We start from the raw sequence: 24,375 nt of genomic DNA, 5'->3' as shown, positions 1-24,375 counted from the left end.
ACACAAAATCATGCTTTTAAACATTTTTCTTTTCTACAACAAAGAACCCTGACAATACACTCACAAGGGTCAGTAACCTATGAATCGCCACTTCAATGACTTATGCTATTTACATGTTCCTGGGCCAATCCCATTTTAAAATTAAAACCCATCTCCTGGTTTCCATGACATTACATCATTAGGCCAGCAATTTTCAAACTTGAATTGCATCAACTATAAAATTTCAAAACGTTTCAAGGACTGATACAGGTTGGCAATTATTATTGGATAAGTAGAATGCTTACAAAAATTTTATCATTTCACAAAGAAAAGACAATAATGCCCTAAAAGAGAGACATACCTGGGGGAAAAGGAAGGAAGGGAGGAAAGCTGGCATCCTAACACTGATAACACTCACAAAGAGCTGGCGTCATCTTTGTTAGGAATCGAGCAGTTTGAGTGGCAAGTACTACGTCAAGGTATCCTGGCCTTCTCTCTACCCTTCTTTTCTGATGCTTTTGTTTTGCTCTGTAAGTATAAGATCTACCTAAAAGCTTTGATGCAGCGCGTTTTTGTTTTTGTCCCAGAGCCTCTTTACCATTCATTCATTTTCAAGTCTTCAGTTCTCAGCTCCAAGTGGGTAACTCAAATTCCTGCCTCATGAAGCATCATATCATGCACATATCTACTCCCAAGTATCCCTAAAGTATCAAGTACTGATATAAATATAAAAGCAACAAGCAATTCTCATATATTGCTCGTGAATTATCAATACCAAATTCAGGATGAAAGACACAAAGATAAGCAATCAGAAAAAAAAAAAAAAATTACAGGAGTTCCTGTTGTGGTTCAGCTATAACAAACCCAACTAGTATCCATGAGGATGCGGGTTTAATCCCTGGCCTCACTCAGTGAGTTAAGGATCCAGCATTGCCATGAGCAGTGGCACAGGCTGGCAGCGGCAGCTCTGATTTGACCCCTAGCTTGGGAACTTCCATAGGTGTGGCCCTAAAAACAAAAAACAAACCAAAAAACCACAAAGGGCTTCAATTCTGCATACCAGGGTAAGGACAGACCTAGAAAGCAATGGAGCAGAACCAAGAATCCAGAAAAAACCTAGTAAGTATGGCCAACTGACATTTTTTTTTTTTCAGGGCTGATGGGCGAAACGTGTGCAAGAAGTCAAAAGGTACAAAATTCCGGTTATAGCATAAATAAGCCATGAGGATGTACAGTACAGTACGGTGACTATGGCTAATTACACTCACAGCATATATGTGAAGCTGCTAAGTGAGGCAATCTTAGAAGTTCTCACCACCAAAAAAAGGTCTTTATAATGGTGACAAATATTACCTAGATTTACTGTGTTGATTATTTTGCAATACATACTGGAATTATCAAATCATTATCATACACACCTGAAACTAATAAAATGTTGTATGTCAATTACAACTCAACAAAAAAATAATGTGTACAACTCAATGATAAAAAGACAACCCAATTAAAAAGTGGTCAAAGGATCTGAGCAGACATTTCTCTCAAAGCACACAATAGCCCAATAAGCACCAGAAAAGATACTCAACATCACCAGCCGTGAAGGAAATGCAAACCAAAACCAAAGTCAGAAACCATTTCACACCCACTAGGATGGTGACAATCAGAAGGCAGACATTAAAAGCTGTTGCTGAGGATGTGGCGAAAATGAAGCCATCACACACTGCTGACGGGAATGTATAATGGTGGGGTCACTTATGAAAATAGTTTCTTGGAGGTTCCGTCGTGGCTCAGCGGTTAACGAATCTGACCAGCATCCATGAGGATGAAGGTTCGATCCCTGGCCTTGCTCAGTGGGTTAAGGATCCAGTGTTGCTGTGAGCTGTGGTGTAAGCCAGCAGCTGCAGCTCTGATTGGACCCCTAGCCTGGGAACCTCCATAAGCCACAGGTGTGGCCCTAAAAAGCAAAAAAAAAAAAAAAAAGAGAGAGAGAAAGAAAAAGAAAAAACTTTCTTAAAAAGTTAAATAAGGAGTTCCTGCTGTGGTGCAATGAAATCAGCAGGTCTCTGCAGCACCAGGACACAGGTTTGAGCCCCAGCTTGGTACAGTGGGTTAAAAGGATCTGGCATTGCTGCAGATTAGATCTGATCCCTGGCCTAGGAACTATATACCACGGTGGCCAATATTGAGGGGAAAAAAAAAAAAAGTTAAACAGAGTGACCCATTAACTCCACTTCTGGAAAGACTGACAGATATAAACACATATTCACACAAAAATTCAGACATGAATGTTCATAGTAGCATTATTAATAGCTGCACAGAAGAAACAACCCAAATGTCCCTCAAATGATGAATGGAAAAACAAAATATGTACAACAGATTATACAGCAAAAAAAAAAAAAAAAAAGAGAGGGAGAAAAATACTGAAACATACTACAACACGTATAAACATTAAAAACGTTATGCTCAGTGAAGGAGGCTAGACACAGAAGACCACGTGCTGTAAGATCTATTGCTATGCAACGTCCAGAAGAGGCAAAGCCACAAAGACAGAAAGTAGATTAGTGGCTGCCCAGGATTATGGAATTTTTTTGGGGGGGGGTGATGAAAATGTTCTAAAATTAGATAGTGACAATGGCTGTACAACTCTGTGAATATACTTTAAAAAATCATTATAGGGAGTGAATTTTGTTATATAAATTCCATCTCAATAAAGCTGACTTTAAAAAAATTAGGCCAATGATTGCTAAGAGCTTTTTTTTTTTTTAATTTTTATTTTTTGGCTGTGACTCTGGCATGAACAAGTTCCTGGGTCAGTGAACCTGCACCACAGGTGTAACCAGAGCCACAGCAGTGACAACTCCTGGAGCTTAAGGGGGAACCAGGAACTCTTAGTACAAAGTAGTACCACGCAAATTAGTTTCTTGCTGCAATGGGGGAAGATTTACTGTTTACATATATGGCCCCCGGCTACCTGTCTGTCTGTCTGTCTGTCTATCTGTAGCTGAGCCATGAGGGGAACTCCTACCCCCAGATACATTTTAAAAGGTTGAAAACTACTGCTTTTAAAAACTGGAAGTAGGTGAGTACTTCAGCAGCACATATACCATACTGGGAGTTCCTGTTGTGCCTCAGTGGTAAGGAACCCAGCTAGTATCCAAGGGGATGAGGGTTCAATCCCTGGCCTCCCTCAGTGGGTTAAGAATCAGGTGTTGCCTTGAGCTGTGAGTAGGCTGCAGATGCAGCTCAGATCCCACATTGCTATGGCTGTGGCGTAGGCCAGCAGCTACAGTTTCCATTAGACCCCTAGCCTGGGAACTTCCATATGCCTCGGGTGTGGCCCTCAAAAGACACCCCTCCCCCCAAAAAACCCCCCAAAACCAGGGTCCTTGGTTAAAAAAAGAAACCTTTTCAGGTAGATTAAGCAGAAAAGGAATTATCAGCAGGATGGATACTGAGTTCAAAAACTGAATGATTTGGCAAACCTGTAAAAATCAAGTAAAGTTAAGCAGACAAAACCACCAATCAAGGTAATAAAATACACAGGAAGAGTCAGAAAACAGGTAAAAACTAGCACTGCCACCGCCATGGCCACAGCCACTGAAATAAATTCTAAACTGTCCTTGTTCCTTTGTATCTCTCTCACTCCAGGTTCAAGTCCCCGGTCCAAGTGTGTTTGGATTGGCAGAGGTTGGGTCACAGCTAGAAAGGGGGCCCAGGACCGAAAGCGAATGTGTGTTTGCATACAAACTTTAAATTACATGTCCTCTCCAGCTCCCTCTCCCACTCAGATTAACAAAAAGGCAATACCAGAATGGGGTTAAAATGGTAAACAGATAAACGCACAACTTTAAAGCCCAATTAGTAGAATGTCCAACACAAGAATCTTGCCAATCTTCCCATCACTAATAAATTTAATCATTGTGCCTTCTTTGGATTCATTTTCCAAAAAAGGTTTCCTGAAAGTAATTTCACAGAGCACAAAATGTTTAAATGTTTAAATGTTTAACCTTCTCAGGTGAATATCTCCTTTCCATTATTTTGCCATTCAAAGGTCACAAGCACTTGGTACAACCACACCTATGCAGTATCCCACTAATAAAAAGGCAATTTACCTAAATCACAACAGTTCAAAATAAGCATAGGAAGTGACAAAAGTAGCCTACTGATACAAGTTTATCACCTGACACATTCTGACACATCAAATTCTGGCTGTAAGACTCAGACAAGACAGTGGATTAAATTTACGCAAGTATCTTAAATAGCAAAAATGTTTTCATAGCATTTGCTCCAAAAATTATTATATCAACTACAAACCAACCATTCAGTAGAGGTAGCTTTTACCAAATATTTGCAGCTACACTGATTGTGAAGGCTTCAATTTCTTATCAACGTAAGTAAATAGGCGATTTGTCACATTTATAAAAACTGTATAGTGTTTATAATTGCGAGATTTATTTTTTATTTATTCATTTATTTTTGGCTGCACCTGTGGCATGTGGAAGTTCCTGGGCCAGGCAAGGACTGAACTTGTGCCACAACAGTGACGCAAGCCACTGCAGTGACCACACCACTAAGGCACATGGGAACGCCAAGAGATTTAATAGTAGTGACTACTATATCACAAAACATGTTTTTACTTCAAGCTCATTTTACTTACAAGCTTATCTAAAAATCTCCTTAAGAATAAACTTTACTTCCAATCCAAACTTAAGTTAGAAGAGCAGACTCTGGATCTAGCTGGCTCTGACACTTACGAGCTGCGTGATTTTAGGCAACTTTTTCAACTTTCTGCTTCAAACCCCTATCTGTAACTTGGAGGTTGATGATTAAATGAGTAAATATATATAAGAATAGTGCCTAGATGTTTTGTCAGGGAAGTAAAAAAAGTGTCTGGTTTATAGAGAGTACTTAATAAATGTCAAGAGTAAAATGCTTAATAGAAAAAAAAAGGCAGGTTTTTTTTTTTGGTTCTGTTTTGGGGTTTTTTGCTTTTTAGGGCTACACCCATGGCATATGGAAGTTCCCAGGCTAGGGGCTGAATCGGAGCTACAGCTGCCAGCGTACTCCACAACTCGCAGCAATGCCAAATACCCAACCCACTGATTGAGGCCAGGGATCGAACCTGCATCATCATGGACACTGGTTGGATTTGTTTCCACTGCGCCACAACAGGAACTCCAAAAATGCAGTTTTGAGAAGAGAAATTTTCAGACCAAAAAGGCTGAGAAAACTATTCACTGGTAACCAAAGACACTGCAAACCCAGGATATTTAGTTCAAGTATATACTAGGTAGGAAAAACAGGATAGGAAACAAACTACCTGGAAAAGCTAACAAGAATCGGGCACACAATCAAACCAAACACTATTTACACACATATTGAAGGAGGATAAATAACTGACACAATTACTCTATGATGCTCAATAAATTCTGCGAATATGATATAGATGAGAATCACTGTGAGTTCCTGCCGTGGCTCAGTGGTTAACGAAGCCAACTAGTATCTATGAGGATGAGCGTTCGATCTCTGGCCTTGCTCAGTGGGTTAAGGATGCAGTGGCTATAGCGCAGGTCACAGACATGGCTTGGTTCCTGACTGCTGTGGTGTAGGCAAGCAGCTACAGCTCCGATTGGACCCTTAGCCCGGGAACCTCCACAGGCCGCAGCCAGTGTGGCCCTAAAACAACAACAACAACAACAACAAACAGAGGAAAAAAAATCACTGAGCCAGAAAAAAAACTACCAATTTACATGAAATCAGGAAAACCTAGAATGTGGGAAACTGCAGGGCAAATGACCTAGTTTTTTTCAACAAAGTGAAAGCAAAAAAGAAAAAAGAAAAGAAAAAGAAACATACAAACTAAGAGGCCTGAAAGAGTTTTGGTCAATTACAGTGTGTGGGACCTGAATCCTGATTCAAATAAATAAGAGGAATCAAGAGAAAAGTAGTATCTAGAAAAAGAAAAACAAAACCCTCCAAATTCCACTTGGAACAATCTGTTCAGATTTCACTGAATTTCACTCAATTGGTAAAGGATGTTCATTAAAGACAATTTCAGGAGTTCCCACTGTGGCAGTGGGTTAAGAACCTGACAGTAGGAGTTCCCGTGGTGGCTCAGTGGTAATGAACCTGACTAGTATCCTTGAGAATGAGACTAGTGTCCTGAGGACTCGGGTTCAATCCCTGGCCTTATTCAGTGGGTTGAGGATCCGGCGTTGCCTGGGAAGTTCCATATACCAAAGGTGCGGCCCAAAAAGACCAAAAAAAAAAAATTATTCTGACTGCAGTGGCTCGGGCCACTGCAATCCCTGGCTGTTGCAGTGGGTTAAGGACCAAGAGTTGTTGCAGCTGTGGCTCGGATTCCATCACTGGCCCAGGAACTTCCATAGCCCACAAGTGTGGCAAAAAAAAAAAAAAGGATTTCAAACAATGTACTTAATTACTTAAGTAATTTACTTAATTATAAAGTGGTCAGGCTCTGTTTTAAGAACTCTACAAATATTATTTCATCGTTTACCAAAGTAACCCTATGAGAATTTTCCATTATTCCCATTTAACAGAAGAAGAAAAAGGCAGAAATATCTAAAACGCCATCAAGCTTACAAAGCTGGTGGCAATGCTGAGATTCAAACCCAGGCTATAAGGTTAGTGCCCTTAATTCCCGCACCATGTCATCTCTTTACACGTGGTGGTGAAAATCCGGCTTTGGAAATCAGAGAAAGTTGTCTGAATTTCCATCTTTTACTGTGTGTTGCAGACTATTAAATGTCTTTCTTGGTTCCTCTGTACACTCACTTATGGAAAAGTTAATATCACCTATTCTAAACAAATGTTTTAAGAAATAATGAGATTGTATATGTTGGACGCTATTACAGCCACTAGCTTACGAAGCCCACAATAAATAGTTCCCACTACTCTCCCCACCATACTTGGTAAGACTAATTAAAAAGCAGAGTTAATAATTCCTAAACACACAGCTGGAATACTGAAATAGCTCTACCTTTTAATTAACTAACCAGAGAATCCCCAAACCAACTTTCCAATTTACTCGTAAACTTCAAAGATAGTAATCATACAGAATTTTTTATATGAAGAAATTTAAGCATATAATCAGCAGAAACAAGAGTTCGAAATCTAAATTTAAAGTATAGTCAAACTTGGAAGTTCCTGTCATGGTGCAGTGGAAACAAATCCGACTAGGAACCATGAGGCTGCGGGTTTGATCCCTGGCCTCACTCAGTGGGTTAAGGATCTGGCCTTGCTGTGAGCTGTGCAGTGTAGGTCCCAGAGGCGGCTCGGATCTGGCGCTGTGGCGGTGGTGGAGGCCAGCGGCTACAGCTCCGATTAGACCCCTAGCCTGGGAACCTCCATATGGCGTGGGTGCAGCCCTAAAAAGCAAAAAAGATATACCTGTGGACAAAAGAAGTCCAGCTCAACGCACTGAACTACTTTTCAAGTTTGATTATAGCCAGTTTTGTTTTGAGCAGACTTCAGTGGGAAGTAAAAATCAGAGTCCGATTTTGAAGTGACTTGGGCAGCTAGGTCTCGGCACAACCACATACTAAATTCCAGACAACGGCAACTATTTATTTATGAGGTAGTATGCTTTCCATGCATCCCCAAGATTCCCTACCTCATCCCAGTTATGTGAAAAACCATACACATCAAAACTTGCCTTTTCCATGAACTATTTTTCAGTTGGGATACTTAATTGTTTTGTATCTCATTTTTCCAACAGTCTTATTTTTATTTTCATGGCTAAAGGCAGCAGCCATAATGGTCAAAGCAGTGACTTGGGAACAAATTGCTTAGGCTTAAATAAAGGCTCTGCTACCCCCTAGGCTGGATGAATCTCTTAGTTTCCTCAACAAAAAGTGGAGATAAAACATTATCTACCTCATAGGAATAAACAAATTAATTAAGCATTTAAAAATGAATTATAAGCAGAAATGTATTCCAGATTTCTTGTCATTCCACACTTATTAATAAAATGGCTGCATGACCCCCTCAGCCAAACTATTAAACAGACACTGAAGAGAAAACTGGCAGGGAGAATTCATTCGAAATAAAATTGGCTTCCTAACATTCTCCCTCCCCACCACCAAATTTCAAGAGCTCAGGTAAAATACGATTCAAAATCAACCTGAAATTCTCTGGTGGCCTAGCAGTTAGGGATCTGGTGGTATCACTACTGTGGCTCTGGTTCAATCCCTGGCCTGGGAACTTCCACTCGCTGTGGGCTTGGCAAAAACAATCAACTGAAAGGATATTTGTATCAATACATACAAACTGTTTTGAGAGCCCTGGGGGGGAAAAAAAAAAAAATTAAAGTCTCACCCAAGTTTATGGGTCCAGTGGTCAACAACGGAAAAACACAAAGCAACTGACCTGTAATTTCTGTAAAGCATTTTAAATGTTTGTCTTGTAAAACCACAAAAATACTTTAAGAACAACAACAATCAATTCCCAGGGGAACTCACAAAAGTAAACTTTAGTATTTAAAGAATGTAGAAAGGTAAACTGAAACTGACTCCTAGGGAAAGAAGACAGTTTATTTTACTATTACTTCCAAAATTTTCATTCACAATTACCATTTTATTATTTTATTTTTTAGACAGACTGCAACTTGAAACTCAAGCATCTTCCCAAATACTGAAGTTAACTGTTTTTGGTTTCCATTCTATGCCTTTTTGTTTTCAGTTAAACTTCTGGATCTAATGGTTTAAAAAAAAAACACACAACGAAAAACAGCAAACAAAAAGACAGCCTTTTGTTTGAAAGGGCACAACCATGAGACACTCCACTTGTAAAGTTTGTTTACACTCTTCTAATAAATACCCCAAACTTAACAGCACTCTGATCTCTTTCAAGCATTACACATAAAAGACCTTAGAAAAGTCCAGCAATCAACCAAAACTACAATCTAAGTCTACTGAAGACTACTTATCAGTTTACTTTTGGATGGGACTTACAGAGAAGGTGACTTATGTTACTAAACTAAAAACATGAGCCATCACCAACTTCATTTTTTCCTTATAAGCAATAAACATCAAAGAGCAAATATTTCAACAAATAGGATAAACCAACCTCAGAGCATAGTTGGCTGATAAAATTACCACCACAGCACAATTTAAAAACTATAAGCAACTACAACAACAACAAAAAAAAATCAAAAAACAATCAACACCACACCCACTCTTATGTAAACTTTTGGAGTAAGCAAACTTCTTTAGCCTCACCTTAGTTTTCGCCTAGCAAATTCTTCAAGATAAGACACGAACTGCAAGATCAAAAGATCCAGTAGTTGTCCCCGTAGGAGAAACAACTAAGAATTTAAGACATGTTAACGTATTTAAGTTACCAAGCTCAGGGCACTTCCCCAAGCTACAGCCATTTTAGATTCAGCCTTTCTTTTGAATTTCATGGGGGTGGGGAGAGGTAGATGTTAAACAGAAAGGAAAAAAAAAAAAAAGTCCTCGGTAGGAGACTTCGAGACGGACCAGCCTTTTTTCCTCCCCCCGCCGCCCCCGAAAGGAAAGGGTCGCTGGGTGCTGGACAGACGGAATCTAAATGAACGAAAACACCCCGCTGCCCAGAGGGACCGGGACACTGGGCAAGTGGGGGAGGGAGGGAAAGCTCTCCTTTTCCCCGCAAAGACCCCACGTCTGCCTCACACGCTTTTTTCCTTAGACTTTCCATCACTGGAAAACAAAAGCCCTCGGCGCTCACTTAAGAAGGGAAGGAAAAGAAACCCGTGCACCAAGCTACTGAGCCACCACCAAGAAGGACCGCCTGGAGGGGAGCCAGGGAGCCGCAGGTGAGCACGGCGACCCCAAGACCAAAGTTGAAGCAGGAGCGCTCCGGCGGAGCCGCGGCGACGCTCGTGGGCACGGCTGCCCGCGCCGGGTGAGGTGCGGCGTCGGAACCACACGACGCGTGGGCTCGCCCCCGGCTCCCCGGACCGACCTACACCCAACCACCTGTGAGAGAGCCTCCTGCAACTTGCGGCAACAGCCGGTCGGTCGGGAACCGGGCGGAGGCCCGCGCCGGACGACTCGAGATCCCCCACCGCCCAGGTGTCCGGAACGCGCACTCACCGGGCAGCCGCGGAGCTCCAGCTAGGGGCCCGTCGCGGCGTCTCAGGGCGCGTCCCCCGCTTCCTGCTCCCGCGGAGGTGGAGAGCCCACAACCATAACAAAGCTCTTCCCAAAATGGCTGCCCGGCCCACACGGCCCAGGAGGGGCAGAGCGGGCGCAGGGGGAGGAGCGAAGGCCAGCCCGGCCCTCCCCCGTCCGGCCCCGCCTCGTACACGCCCCCCTCGCTTGCTCCGCCCACAGGCGCGCACGCGCACGGGCGCTGCTCGGGTGACCGCCGCCGGCGCTCCGAGCGCCAACGTGCGGCCGCGAGAACAGCGGTTGTCCCTTGCCCCGCCCCCAGCCCTCCCTCCGCAGCGGCTCGCGGCCGTGCCCGGTCGCCCCCGCCCCTCTGCAGGGGAGAACCCTGCTTTTCCTCGCGCCGCCTTAGAGGCGGAGATCAACTGGGTTTGATACTCCCCTTCTCATTGCCTCTCCCGACACTCGGGCCTGGGCGCGTGCGAACGAGTGGGTGGGTGTGTACGGTGTGCCCGTTTCAACACGCCCCTTCGTTCTGCACCCTCCCACCCCCCACCTCTGGTAAGCACGCCTCCCCGAACTACCTCTACAAGTACTAACCGGTAGGCGTGTGTGTTTGCCGACCCCTTCCCACTTTCGGCTCCTGCCTTCCACGTGTGCGCGCGTCGTTACGACTCCAGCCCCCAGCGGGCCTCACTGCCGGGCTCTGGAGTCCTGCGCGGCTGGGCCCGAGGCGTTACCCACTGGGAGGACTAGTTCCGCCCGACCGCTGGCGTCACGCCCCTGTCCCAGCACAGGGCGGATTTCGGCTCTGAGTCTGCTCCCGTGCCAGGGCGGAGAAGCTGTTTCTCTGACCCAAAGTTTCATTGGGTATCGCGTAACGGGAAGGGGCGGCGCTGCCATGACGGAGGAGGAAATAAAAGTGAAAGCCGATAGCGACTGGAAGGGGTTAGCCTCAGGAAGAATTTGCTGTGAGCCCGTTCTGCACGCGAAGCTAAACCTTGTGAGAGCTGGTAACCAGGAAGCTAGACTACATAGAATCTGGAGGAATGTGAAACTGGCCATCCTGGGCCGGTTCAGGTCTCCTACTGTCTTCAGACAGATACGTCTAGTGGTGCTTCCTTTTTTTTTTTTTTTTTTCCAGCCGCACTCGCGGCGTAGCAAAGTGTTCTGGTCAGGGATTCATTCCGAGCCAGAGCTGCGACTTACGCCATAGCTGCACCAAGGAGAGATCCTTAACCCATTGCAGTGGGCTGGGCATCCAACTGACACCTCTACAGAGACAAGTGGGGTCATTAACCAGCTGTGCCACAGCGGGAACTCCCAATGACAGACTGAAATTGAAGCTCAGAGAAGGGAAGGGACTTGCTCAAGGTCACCTAGCTCACAAACAAAAGTTAAAGCGGAGAGCGACAGGAGGAATAATCTAACTTCCGGGTCACCCTCAAGCCCAAGACTCTTACCACGTCTTTCATGGAAGTGAGAGTCCTGCCCCGGTGCTTTTTATTTCTTAACGAAGTTTTCAGTTATCAGCAAAGAAAATGAAGTGGAAACAGGTGTTTGTTTTCTTAACTAGTATTAGTTCAGGACCCCAACGAGAAGGGAGATGTGCCCCGTTGATCCTAGAAACTTTGTTGTTATGCAAAGTAAAAAAATGAATTCCAGAGATAGCAAGCAATTTGGCCAAGTCATACTTGGCCTAGACTCCAAATCTCTCCTACCTTGCTCCACCACCATCAGTCTGAGATGGTTGCAGTAGTTTCACTCCACCTTCCCGAATTCTGCGGAGCAGATTCTTCTGGCTGGGAAACCTGGAATAGAAAGGCAAGGACCGTCCAGATGCCCTACAGAATTCCAAAGCCGGCTTTCACTAGAATCAAGATTTTAGAGTCCAAGACAGAAAGCCTGGAATTGGGAACCAGTTAGGGGTGGTTAGGTCTCCAGCCGGACTGATTTTTTTTCGGCTCCCAGGAAGTGGGAGGTTAATAACCCCCACTTGCCGGAAGTGCTTTTTCCAGAGAGCCTGGCCAATCTTGCAGCTCAGCTTTCCACCTCCCCGCGCGACGCTGGCAAGTAAGTAACAGCGCTGCTGCGACCAGTGCAGGTTGGGAAAGGGGGGCACCAAGGCTTCAGAGTAAAACTGAAACCGCAGGCACAGTTGGGCAGTTTCCCGAGGATCTTTGCATCCAGACCCCGCCTTCCCTTTTCTCTGCTGTCGGCGCTGAGACTTGCATTTTGCAACTCTTATATTTGAGGCAGTGGAAACCTTGAGCTTTTTCACCTAAATTGAGCAGATTAACACGTGGGGCTTTGTCCTTTAAACCCCTCACCAGTTGCCGTCCTCAGGCTTTTAGGGTGTCACTTTTTCGCTTCAGTACTCTTGAGATGGAAAGCACATGTCACCTTGCATAGAAAGTTCGAAAGGTTGAGGGAGCATTAAGCTTTTTAATGGGGTGATTTTGAACAAAGGTGAATGTGTGGGCCATGCGGATACGTGTGTCTGGGAGTCAGGAGTAGATGTGTGTGTCATCTAACTTCTGCTCAGAGGCCAGAGATAAACGTCCTGCTTGCTTCCTTATTCATAGAATGAAGACACTGGCTGGTGTACAGAATTTCTTGACCCAGCCCTAAGATCTGTAGTCAAGAAATTAGTTCACAAAGTTTTTTCATCAAGCAGCAACTGTGGGGTTTGGATTTTTAGACACCTCATTCTTCTGGTTAAGAATGGAACTCATGTAAACATGATAGATGTAGATTCATATTTTCACACAGCCACTTACTGGGCTGCTTATATTGTGGAAGGTGGGAATAATAGCTAATATTTTTTGAGTGCCTACTTTGTGTTAGGAACAGTTGTCAGCTCTTTACATGTATTGACTTTTTTTTTTAAATATACAAAGACCCTATGTAGTTATTATAAGCCTTGTAGATGAGTGAACTGCACCATAGCCAGCTTAAATAATTTGTCCAAAGTGATATAGCTAATACTATGTTGGAGCCAGGATTCCAAACCAGATTATTTGACTCAAGTCTGCACTCTAACTTAACAGGCAATATTGTTTCCAGCACCAAGTTGATGAGGTTATTGTATTGAATGAGTTAGTGCATATAAAACACATAGTTACAGTGCCTGCTAAATTGTATTGATTGCTACTATCATTACTTTGAGCTGTAAACTACAAAGCCCCAAAACATAACTTAAGGGAAAAAAAAAAAAAAGCAGAGAATCTATATGACTTTCAGTGTTTGTCTTTTTTCTTCGGCCGCACCCGTATGGAAGTTCCCAGGCTAGAGGTCTAATTGGAGCTGTAGCGACCAACCTATGCCAGAACCACAGCAACTTGGAATCTGAGTTGTGTCTGTGACCTATATACCACAGCTCACAGCAATGCCAGATCCTTAACCCACTGAGCGAGGCCAGGGATCGAACCCACAACCTCATGGTTCCTAGTTGGATTTGTTAACCACTGAGCCACAACAGGAACTCCTATGACTTCCAGTGTTAAAGATGAGAAAACTGCACTTCAAGGAAACAATTTACTCAAGGTCACACAGCTGGGAAATGAGGGAGGCATTTGTAAAACCCAGATCTATTGTCTCTATGCATTAATTACGTTGTAATACCAGACATCAAAAGCTTAAAAAAATGGTTCAGAGAAGAAAAGGATCTATTAACTTAATATGTTAACTGATTTTTTGAAAACATTAGTGACTGTTTTCCAAGGAAACTATGTTATATGGAAGAAATCCTCCCGAATTACTACTTTTAAAAAACTATGTATAAGGAGTTCCCGTCGTGGCGCAGTGGTTAACGAATCCGACTAGGAACCATGAGGTTTCGGGTTCGGTCCCTGCCCTTGCTCAGTGGGTTAAGGATCCGGCGTTGCCGTGAGCTGTGGTGTAGGTTGCAGACGCGGCTCAGATCCCGCGTTGCTGTGGCTCTGGCGTAGGCTGGTGGCTACAGCTCCGATTCAACCCCTAGCCTGGGAACCTCCATATGCCGCGGGAGCGGCCCAAGAAATAGCAACAACAACAACAAAAGACAAAAAAAACTGTATAAAATGAAGAAAATAAATGACATCTTATTTTGTACACAGCAGCATGCTTCTGATTAAGACCCTCCAGTTAGCTGTAAAAATACATTAATCAGAACTGCCTGGCATCTTCCTAAGCAAGACTCTTAATGAGGCCCAATATGCTTCGCTTCATCCAGAAGTTTTCTCGAGCATCTTCAAAGGTTAGTTTATTCAGCAAATATTTGAGCACTACTTTCCAGGCATTGCTTGGCTAGGCAATAGCAGTGAAGAAGACAAAAATCCTTTCCTCTTATATTCTGGTTGAAATGTTTGCTGTGTCAAGTGTTACATGCTATAGAGAACTCTAGAGCAGGGAGGGGGAATAGAGAACAGTAGACTTAAGGATTGCATTTACAAGCAGGGTGATGAGCAGTGAGGGAAGGAGCCATGCAAGTAGCTCAGGGAAGAACATTCTATACAAAAAGAAAAAAAGAGGAGTTCCTGCTGTGGCACAATGGGTTAATGATCTGGCTTGTCTCCATGGAGGCACTGGTTCAATCCCTAGCCCAGCACAGCAGGTTAAGGATCCAGCATTGCTACAGATGTGGCACAGGTTGCAGCTCTGGCTCCAGTTTGATCCCTGGCCTGGGAACTTCCACGTGCTGCAGGTCCAGCTGAAAAAGAAAAAAGATGGAATCATTCCTAGCATTTTGGGTAATCACCAAGATTCTTAAATAACTATTCCATTTTTTCTTTCATCTAACATTTTTTTTTTTGAGTTACTCTTGATCTGTTTATCTGTTGAAATATGGAATCTTCTCACTAAAGCACAGAATCAGCAGGGTTATTGCTTTGGCCATGTACCATGAAAGGCATTAGGGATTTTTTAAGGCAAAGAAAAAAATTATGGTCCTCGCCCTTGAACCTACTGAGACAGACAAGTAAACACATGATTTTAATTCACTGTGAGAATTATGATGAAAGTGTGCATGGTGTTTTTACTTATTGGGAGTATTAAATCAGATTGGAGAAAGCTTCAAGCTGAAGCATAGACATAGAAAGGCATGAAGCTATGAAAAGTATACAGTGTCTAAGGCCTAATTTTCTCTACATAGAATAGCATTCCCACAGTAATTAGTGCTGCTTCTTTTGCAATCTATAAATAGAAGAGGCAGTTTAGAATGACAGAAACTGAAAGACCTAGTCTTTACCTGTTCCTCCTTCAGATAATTTTTTCATGGGAAAAGATAAGTAGTAGGCTGAAACATATCACTGGTTCAGTAGTTTCTTTTGCATGACTATTTGCTGTTTAATAGTCTTTGCCAGCAGTAATAATACTCTGTACTCCAACCCTTAAGTTCAATGTGCTAACAGAAAGCAGATGGTTTGTTTTTATATTGTTTCAGATTGGGACTAAAACATTTGGTCATGCCTATTTTTTTAATCTGTTTTTTGTGTGCTTGTTTAATTTTCTGCTTCTGTTTTCTCTGTAGATGCTGAAGTACCCTTCCACAGTCGGACTAGGAGCCAGTGGGAGAATAGAAACACTTTGTTTCAAGACGAGTCTCCAGCAGAACTTTCCCCATTTGTTTCCAAGGCCTTGGCTTTTCCCTTCATTTCCAGTGTGTAGGAGCAAGACACAATATTATCATACTTCCCCATGCAGCTTTAAGAAGCGAGAGCAAGCAGTCCTTCCAGCCAGGCCACCACGCACCATCAGTTACCTGCCCGACAGCCCAAAGCCAGCATTGTACATAACTCTGGCAGGACTGGTCCCCTTCATTGCCCCACCGCTGGTCATGGTGATTACAGAGACATACCTCCCTATATTAGCTTTTACTCAGGTGGCTTACGGAGCCAGTGTCCTATCTTTCTTAGGAGGGGTCAGATGGGGTTTTGCTCTGCCAGAAGGTAGTCCAGCCAAACCAGACTTCCTCAATCTAGCGAATAGTACAGCTCCTGTTATATTTTCATGGTTTGCATTCTTTATTTCTGAAAGACTCAGTGAAGCTATAGTCACAGTAATAATAGGTTTGGGGATAGCATTACATGTTGAAGTTTTTCTCTTGCCACATTATCCCAATTGGTTCAAAGCCCTAAGGATAGTAGTCACTTTAGTGGCCTTTTTGTCATTTGTAATCACTTTACTAGTTAAAGGTATTTATCCAGAGAAAGGACCCAAGAGACCTGGGCAAGTGGAATAGATAATACAACTGCTCTGGAGATGACGTCAGCATGTTGGCTAGAAGCCTTGTGAGGCTGTGTTTTGGCACCACCTTCTTCTAGTTCTAACTTTTTCTTCCTAGCTATGGTAATTTATTCTTTACAGGTTAATTTTCATTTCTAGAAATGTTTGTTTTATAAGAATTTCTGATAAATAGCTTGAAAATCCCTAATAAGTCCTTTTCATGTTAGGTTATAGTTCTCAGTCTTTTTATAAATAACATAGTCATCACTTAAAAATTTCAGTGTTTTGTTTTGAAAAATGTAAATTAAAAAAAAGATGAAAAATCCTTTTGCTTTCATTGAAAATACGCACTCAACATTCTCATACTTTAAGAGGAAGACTTTATCCATGAGTGTCTGAAAATAACAGGTGGTTCTAGTGTGGAGTTTTCATTGCAGTTGCCCCTGGGAATTACATTTCCAAGCTCATTTAACGTGGTATAACCTGGTTATATGAGCTGAAAGGATCTGTGGCTCTAAAGTCAATAGGGAGCAATGTCATGAGGAAAAACTATGTTTAAAGGAAAGCTAGACACATTTTCCAGTTTTTACTCAGGATATTTGGCAGAGTATAAATGGAACTTACCTCTAAACATAACACCCGCTGGTCAGAAATATATAAAAGAATAAAGCCACGAGTATGTACAAACTAGGAGATGTCAAATCTAACAAGTCAGGCTCTCTGGTTTTGCATGTTAACTCACAGAGAAACTTGAAACAGCAAAAGCAACACCTTGAGGTGCTTAGTCTCATAAAAAAGGAAAAACATTTTAAATGGGGTAAGAATATAAATGAGGAGTGGTATTAAGTATTCAAATATTAGGTTAACTTAAATTTTGTTAAGTAAATTATATGCATATGATTTCCACTTTAGCATTCTTGCTGTGAGGAGATTAGATTCTAGAATGGTAACATGTCTACTTTCTTACATCTGTTCCGGATTGAATTGTGTGTTCAAGTGCTAATCCCCAGTATCTCAGAATGGGACCTTACTTGCAGATAGGGTCTTTACAGAGAAAATGAAGTTAAAAATGAGTTCATAAGAATAGATTGTAACATAATATTATTAGTGTGCTTAGAACAAGGGGAAGTTCATAGAGATAAACACATACAGAGAGACTATGCCATGTGGACGTGAAAATGGCCATCCACATGCCGAGGAGAGAAGCCTGGAAAAGATCCCTCCTTGGCAGCCCTTAGAAGGAAGCAAAACTCCAGCCTCTGAAACTCTGAGACAGTAAATTCTGTTTAAATTTTTGTGGTACTTGATTAAAGCAGTCCTAGCAAACAAATGGAACACTACAGAGCTAGAGCCTGTTCTGATCACTGAGAAGCTTACCAGTTAAAGCCTGGCTAAAATCACCACATGATCCTTTATTAATATAGAGAATACAATAGCCTGATACTGAAAGAAAGCAAGCTCATACTCTAAAGAAGACCTTTCTCAGACTGTTTCAGTGAGGGGACTTATTTCTATGCATCTACGAGACTGCATGAGGACTATACAAACTTAAAACTTCTCTGATCTCAAGTTCATGATTTTTCAGAATAGGAGCAAGTCATATTTTTAGGCTAATTGCCTGATTTCACCAAAACACAAGTGAATACATCTTGCAAGTGAACTACAGTGCATGACTTTTTAGTACATTTAAGTATATTCATATTGGACAGGATATCAGAAGCATATAGTTGAATATTTTGAAGGAAGATCCCATTGATAGCTGCTCAGAAAACAAAGTGTGACGAGTTCCACTGTGGCTCAGCAGGTTAAGGATCCAGTGTTGTCGCTGCTATGGCTCTGGTTACAGCTGTGGCACAGGTTTGCTCCTTGGTAAAACTAAATGTTCAAGTCCCTAAAGTTAAAATACTGAAGGAGTGGAGTTCCCATCATGGCTCAGTGGAAATGAATCTGACTCGCATGCATGAGGATGCAGGTTTGATCTTTGGCCTCGCTCAGTGGGTTAAGGACCTGGCGTTGCCATGAGCTGTGGTGCAGGTCGCAGATGTGGCTTGGATCTGGCATTGCTGTGGCCGTGGTGTAGGCCAGCAGCTGCAGTTCTGATTCAACCCCTAGCCTAGGAACTTCCATATGCTGTGGGTGCGGCCCTAAAAAAAAAAGACAACAACAACAAAAACCAATAAAGGAGTTCCCATTGTGGTGCAGGGGAAACAAATCCAACCAGTATCCATGAGGATGTGGGTTCAATCCCTGAACTTACTTGGGGATGTGGCATTGCTATGAGCTGTGCTGTCGGGTGCAGCTGTAGCTCTGGTGTTGCTTTGGCTATGGTGTAGGCCGGCAGCTGTAGCTGTCATTCGATTCCTAGCCTGGGAACCTCCATATGCTGCAGTTACGGCCCTAAAAAGCAAAAAACAAACAAACAAACAAAAAAAAAACCCCAAAAACAAACACCTAAAAAACATGGGCAATCCCACTGCAGTTTGATAATCCAGGAATGCTGCTTTAATAAACTAAGTTAATAAGTAATACAAGGAAAAGCAAAAAAAAATCAAGATACTTTATTAGTACATTCTTTTTAAAACAATCTGTCATTACCTAAGAAATAAGCATATTTACAATTACCTATTTTCAGGGACTGCCTGGACCTATTAAGCCCAAACACTGATTGTCTTGACTACAATTCTGCCACAGCAGCACAAATGCCTACCTTTATAATGACATTTTAGATTGGTACCAGGCAATAATGAAAATTAAATGATAGGGAAATTTGTAAATCTCTTTTGAACCAGAATACAGATTCTCTGTAACTAGAAATATTAAAGGCACATAAGTTAGAGGTTAAATAGTTCACAAATTATCTTGATATTTCACTCCTTGACATTTTATAGATCCCAACCATGCAGAAGAAAGACTTCAGACTTTCAGGATACTGCAAAGAATGGGAAACAGCTTTCTGTCTGTACTACATAAGCTTTTCTCAACATATGCATATGGTTATGTTATAGTATCCTTGTGTATCAATCCAAATATTTTGGAGATGAATTTAATCTTTATCAAACATTTTCTATCTAAAGCTGCTGATGCCTACAACAATATACCAAGGACTTTAGTAAAGGAAAGGGGAAATTGGGCATATAAAAATCACCCTATGAGTTCCCATCGTGGCGAACCATGAGGTTTCAGGTTGGATCCCTGGCCTCACTCAGTGGGTTAAGGATCCGGTGTTGCCGTGAGCTGTGGTGTAGGTCACAGACGCGGCTCGGATCCCACGTTGCTGTGGCTGTGCTGCAGGCCGACAGTTGTAGTTCTGATTAGACCCCTAGCCTGGGAATCGCCATATGCTGCAGGTGCAGCCTTAAAAGGCCAAAAAATAAAAATAAAAATCACCCTAGACTTGCTACATAAACCTAAACAGACAGAAGACCTTTACACAGATGGCACCAACTGGCCAGCAGAAACGATTTAAAAGTGATGATCATGCACACAAGGAAGCCTCCTCTCAGAACGGGACAAAGGACAATTTTGGAGACCCCTTCGCAAGGAAAATGAGAAGTTTTGAGAAGGCTTTTTGGATCGGAGGCATTTCAACATTCACTTAGGAGTCAGTGTCTACACAAAGTTTTACAGGTACATACAATTCCGTCTTCTCCAAGGCAGGCAGGAGCTTTGCAGTAAGCTCAGACTAGGCTTGCCCGAGTGTGAGGATGCTTCACAAAGCTTGACCATGTAATAAAATTCCCTCATCCCAAAGCCAAGCATATTTTTGATGACTGTTTAGAAAACCAGTGCATATAACCTGCTGGGCTCAATTACCCATGACACCATCCTACTGCAATAAAGGACCATCACTAAGAACCTCCTATCACTACTCACATCAATTAACTCCCACAGCAAGACAAGAAGCAGAAGTAGCAAAAGCATCTTTAGGCTGTTATCAATAGGCAAGGACTCCGCTACTTATATAAATAGCTAGATATTTCCCATATGTCCCTCCCAGTATAACTGCTGCCAATAAAAAAGTGCGGCTAATGAAAACTCCTGGAATAAAATAAAATGGGAAGTTGTTTCATTGGCTTTTCTCTGTAGGGTAAACTATGGCCATGAAAAAATTGTGCTCAAGACTGAATCATGAATGTAGACATCTTTAAACTGTCTCTGATATTCGTATCACATAAGGGTCATGTTTTAGCTCGAATTACACTGGAGAAGCTGTTAAAGGAGTTATCTGTCAAGAAGCTTTCATAGCAAATCATTTTTACAAACAAGACTTGACCTCTAACTGGACAATGCTAAAGCATAAACAGCATTTTTATTGGTAAATTTGGCAAATTTGTGTGCGCTCTTTACTGATTTTGGATATATTCCATATCATTTCTCACTCAAATTATTTTTTTAAACATCATTCTTTAGTTATTTATCTACCTAATTCATGGAACACTCAATAGAATGAGAGGCACCTATCACCCAATACAAGTGTGACTTGCAAAAGGTCAGATCCTGTATTTTCAAAATGTTTCTCGTGCCCGCGTGTGCTTTTGTACTTCAGAGAGCAGCGACACCTCCTTCACAACGGCTGGTGATCATGTTACCGATTTCTGTCCATGTATCGGAATGAGGATTATAAACCTCAACTGAGTCCAGGGTACCTGGGGCCAAGAAATCATGGCTGGAAGATCGACCTCCAGAAACATACAGAAGCCCGTTGACTGCCACAACACACATGCCTGCTCGAGGCACTTTCATTGAGGCAACTTCAACCCATTTTTCCTGGATGAGAGAAAAAAGTAGTAGAGTCACAAAGAGAAAAGTGATGAGAAATCGAATGCTCTGTTCTTTTGTGTTTAAATTTCAAACTCACAATCCAGTCATATAACTGTATAAAATATGTAAAAAAGTATTATTACAGTTGATTTAGAATGTTCTGTCCATTTCTGCTGTACACCAAAGTGACCCAGTTATATCTACATTCTTTTTTTTTTGTCTTTTTGCAATTTCTTGGGCCGCTCCCGCGGCATATGGAGGTTCCCAGGCTAGGGGTCTAATCGGAGCTGTAGCTGCCGGCCTACACCAGGGCCACAGCAATACGGGATCTGAACTGCGTCTGCAACCTACACCACAGCTCACCGCAACGCCAGATCCTTAACCCACTGAATGAGGCCAGGGGTCGAACCCTCAACCTCATGGTTCCTAGTCGGATTCGTTAACCACTGAGCCACGGCGGGAACTATTTTGTTCTTTTTTAATGGCTGAGTAGTATTCCATTGTACCACATCTTCTTGACCCACTCATCTGTCAATAGACATTTAGGGTGTTTCCATGTCTTGGCTATTGTGAATAGTGCTGCAGTGAACATACGGGTGCAGGTATCTTTTTCAGTGAAAGTTTTTGTCTGTATATATGCCCAGGAGTGGGATTGCTGAATCATATGGTAGTTCTACATTTAGTTTTCTGAAGTACTTACGCACTGTTTTCCATAGTGGTTGTACCAATTTACACTCCCAACAGTGTAGGAGGGTTCCCTTTTCTCCACACCCTTTCCAGCATTTGTTATTTATAGACTTAGTAATGATGGCCATTCTGACTGGTGTGAGGTGTTACCTCATTGCAGTTTTTGTTTTGTTTTGTTTTGTTTTTTGTCTTTTTGCTATTTCTTTGAGCCGCTCCCGCAGCATATGGAGGTTCCCAGGCCAGGGGTCGAATCGGAGCTGTAGCCACTGGCCTACGCCAGAGCCACAGCAACGTGGGATCCAAGCCTCGTCTGTAACCTACACCACAGCTCACAGCAATGCTGGATCGTCAACCCATTAAGCAAGGGCAGGGACCGAACCCAAAACCTCATGGTTCCTAGTCGGATTCGTTACCCACTGCGCCACGACGGGAACTCCCACGTTGCAGTTTTAATTTGCGTTTCTCTAATAATTAGTGATGCTGAGCATTTTTTCATGTGTTTTGTTGGCCATCTGCATGTCTTCTTTGGAGAAATGTCTATTCAGGTCTTTTGCCTATTTTTCTATTGGGTTGTTGGCTTTTTTGCTGTTGAATTGTATATGTTGTTTGTATATTTTAGAGATTAAGCCCTTGTCAGTTGCATTGTTTGAAACTATTTTCTCCCATTCTGTAGGTTTTTATTTTTTAGTTGTTTCCTTTGCTGTGCAAAAGCTTGTAAGTTTGATTAGGTCGGTATGGTTTATTTTTGCTTTTATTTCTGTTACCTTGGGAGTCTGACCTAAGAAAACATTTGTATGGTTGATGTCAGAGAATGTTTTATCTATGTTCTCTTCTAGGACTTTTATCTTAATTAAGTCTTAAAGTCACTTTGAGTTTATTTTTGTGCATGGTGTGAGGGTGTATACTAGCTTCAGTGATTTACATGCAGCTGTCCAGTTTTCCCAGCACCAGTTGCTAAAGAGACTGTCTTTTCCCCATTTTATGCTCCTGCCTCCTTTGTTGAGGATTAACTGACCACAGGGGTCTGGGTTCTCTATTCTGTTCCATTGGTCTGTATGTCTGTTTTTGTACCAGTACCATACTGTCTTGATTACTGTAGCTTTGTAATATTGTCTGAAGTCTGGGAGAGTTAAGCCTCCTGCTTATTTATATATGTATACTTTTTTTTTTCCTTTTCTTTTTAGGGCTGCACCTGCAGCATATGGAGGTTCCCAGGTTAAGGGTTGAATAGGAGCTGTAGCTACCAGCCTATACCATAGCCACAGCAACATCATATCCTAGCCACATCTGTGACCTACACCACATCTCACAGCAATGCCAGATTCTTAACCCTACTGAGTGAGGCTAGGGATTGAACCCGCAACCTCATGGTTCCTAGTCAGATTCGTTTCCACTGCACCATGATGGGAACTCCTTGACTGTAATTTTTAGTAGGTGTAGACAAAGCAGTGAATTTAGAAGAAAATAAATAATGAAAAACATACCTGAGATTAAATATAAATTATAATCACCAGGAGATAATCTAGAAATTCTTCTCAGGCAGGAGTTCTGAGAAACTAGTTCTATGAAACGCAAGTAGGTAATTCAAAGATATACACAAAACACAAACCCACAAAGCTCCAAGAAGAAAGAAGCTTACAGAGGGGCTTTTAAAAATCTTTAATAAATCTTATCAATCTCCAAGAGAATAATATAGTAAACAACACTGGCCAAATTTTTTGAACATGGAATTCTTTTTTCAAGAACCATCTAGTGTAGTTAATGATCTGTAAAACATTTTCAGAAAGGTAGTACAGATCAGGGTTTGGAAACTAGAGCCTATTTTTGTAAGCCTACAAACTAAGAATGATCTTTTCATAATAAAAGGTTATTTAAGGAGTTCCCTCATGGCTCAGCACATTAAAGATCTGGAGTTGTCACTGCTGTGGCTCTGGTTACAGCTGTGGTGCAGCTTTAATCACTCGCCCAGAACTTCTTCATGCTGCAGGTACAGCCAAAAAAAAGTTTATTTTAAAAAAATATGCTAAAAGAAGAGATTACATGTGGCCCACAAGGTCTAAAATATTTGCTACCTGGCCTTTTAACAGAAAGTTTGCTAACTGCTGGTACACAATGTTCACTGAAGAAATTTAATAAGCTGCTATAGCTGAAGTGACTCATAATGTCCTATTCCAGGGAAAATATTTATACACAGAAGACAGCAAAAGCTAAGAAAAATCTTGAAAAATAATCAAGAGAGAAAAAAAATAAGTTTTCAAGTAAAAAAAAACCCAAAAAACCTGACCTGAATATAAAGCATAAGACGAACAAAGTTTATAAAATCATGAAAGAGGAAGACTGGTTATTCATCAATGCTAGAAAGTGAACTTTCTGAGGACAGGGACCTAAGGAGCTTCATATCCCAGGACCCACTATTCCACCAGCACATTATAGATAGTCAACAAATGTTTGCTGATCTGAACTTAAATGAAATCCTGAAATATTAAGGCCAGGGATGGAGTTCCCATTGTGGCACAGTGGAAACAAATCCCACTGAGGATGTGGGTCCCATCCCTGGCCTCAGTGGGTTGGGGATCCAGTGCTGCCGTGAGCTGTGGCGTAGGTCACAGACATGGCTTGGATCCTGAGTTTCTGT

The 24,375-nt window shown here is 42.2% G+C and overlaps 3 protein-coding genes across 8 annotated transcripts in view; 1 reads left to right on the top strand and 2 right to left on the bottom strand.

Annotated features, from left to right (window-relative positions):
• GPBP1L1 (GC-rich promoter binding protein 1 like 1) overlaps positions 1-11,944 on the bottom strand; it is a 52,995-nt gene extending 41,051 nt beyond the window's left edge. The window contains exon 1 of one of the 3 annotated variants that reach the window (XM_047789220.1): positions 11,810-11,944. The gene's annotated coding sequence lies outside the window, so the exon portion shown is untranslated. Of the gene's footprint in view, positions 1-10,073; positions 10,227-10,688; positions 10,911-11,809 lie in introns of those variants that run through there. The other 2 variants (XM_047789219.1, XM_047789218.1) reach the window with 2 other exon arrangements.
• Positions 11,945-12,026: 82 nt separating this feature from the next.
• On the top strand, positions 12,027-16,571 carry TMEM69 (transmembrane protein 69). 2 transcript variants are annotated; one of them, XM_047789221.1, is made up of 3 exons: positions 12,027-12,161; positions 14,186-14,325; positions 15,598-16,571. In XM_047789221.1, the coding sequence occupies exons 2-3, from the start codon at positions 14,272-14,274 to the stop codon at positions 16,306-16,308; spliced, it is 765 nt and encodes a 254-aa protein (XP_047645177.1). In that variant the 5' UTR covers positions 12,027-12,161; positions 14,186-14,271; the 3' UTR covers positions 16,309-16,571. The 2 variants fall into 2 exon arrangements, with proteins under 2 accessions (XP_047645177.1, XP_047645178.1); XM_047789222.1 differs by having other exon boundaries at positions 12,070-12,161; positions 14,189-14,325.
• Positions 16,572-18,835: 2,264 nt separating this feature from the next.
• The window catches only part of IPP (intracisternal A particle-promoted polypeptide), a 32,318-nt gene continuing 26,778 nt past the window's right edge, over positions 18,836-24,375 (bottom strand). For 2 of the 3 annotated variants that reach the window (XM_047789214.1, XM_047789215.1), the window contains one exon: positions 18,836-21,059. In XM_047789214.1, the coding sequence (XP_047645170.1) occupies positions 20,835-21,059 (225 nt within the window). In that variant the 3' untranslated portion in view covers positions 18,836-20,834. The remainder of the gene's footprint in view (positions 21,060-24,375) is intronic. The other variant, XM_047789217.1, reaches the window with a different exon arrangement.

The sequence above is a fragment of the Phacochoerus africanus genome, chromosome 8 (assembly GCF_016906955.1).
Source record: "Phacochoerus africanus isolate WHEZ1 chromosome 8, ROS_Pafr_v1, whole genome shotgun sequence".
Taxonomy (NCBI): Eukaryota; Metazoa; Chordata; class Mammalia; order Artiodactyla; family Suidae; genus Phacochoerus; species Phacochoerus africanus.
This window is presented reverse-complemented; position numbering and strand designations above follow the sequence as displayed.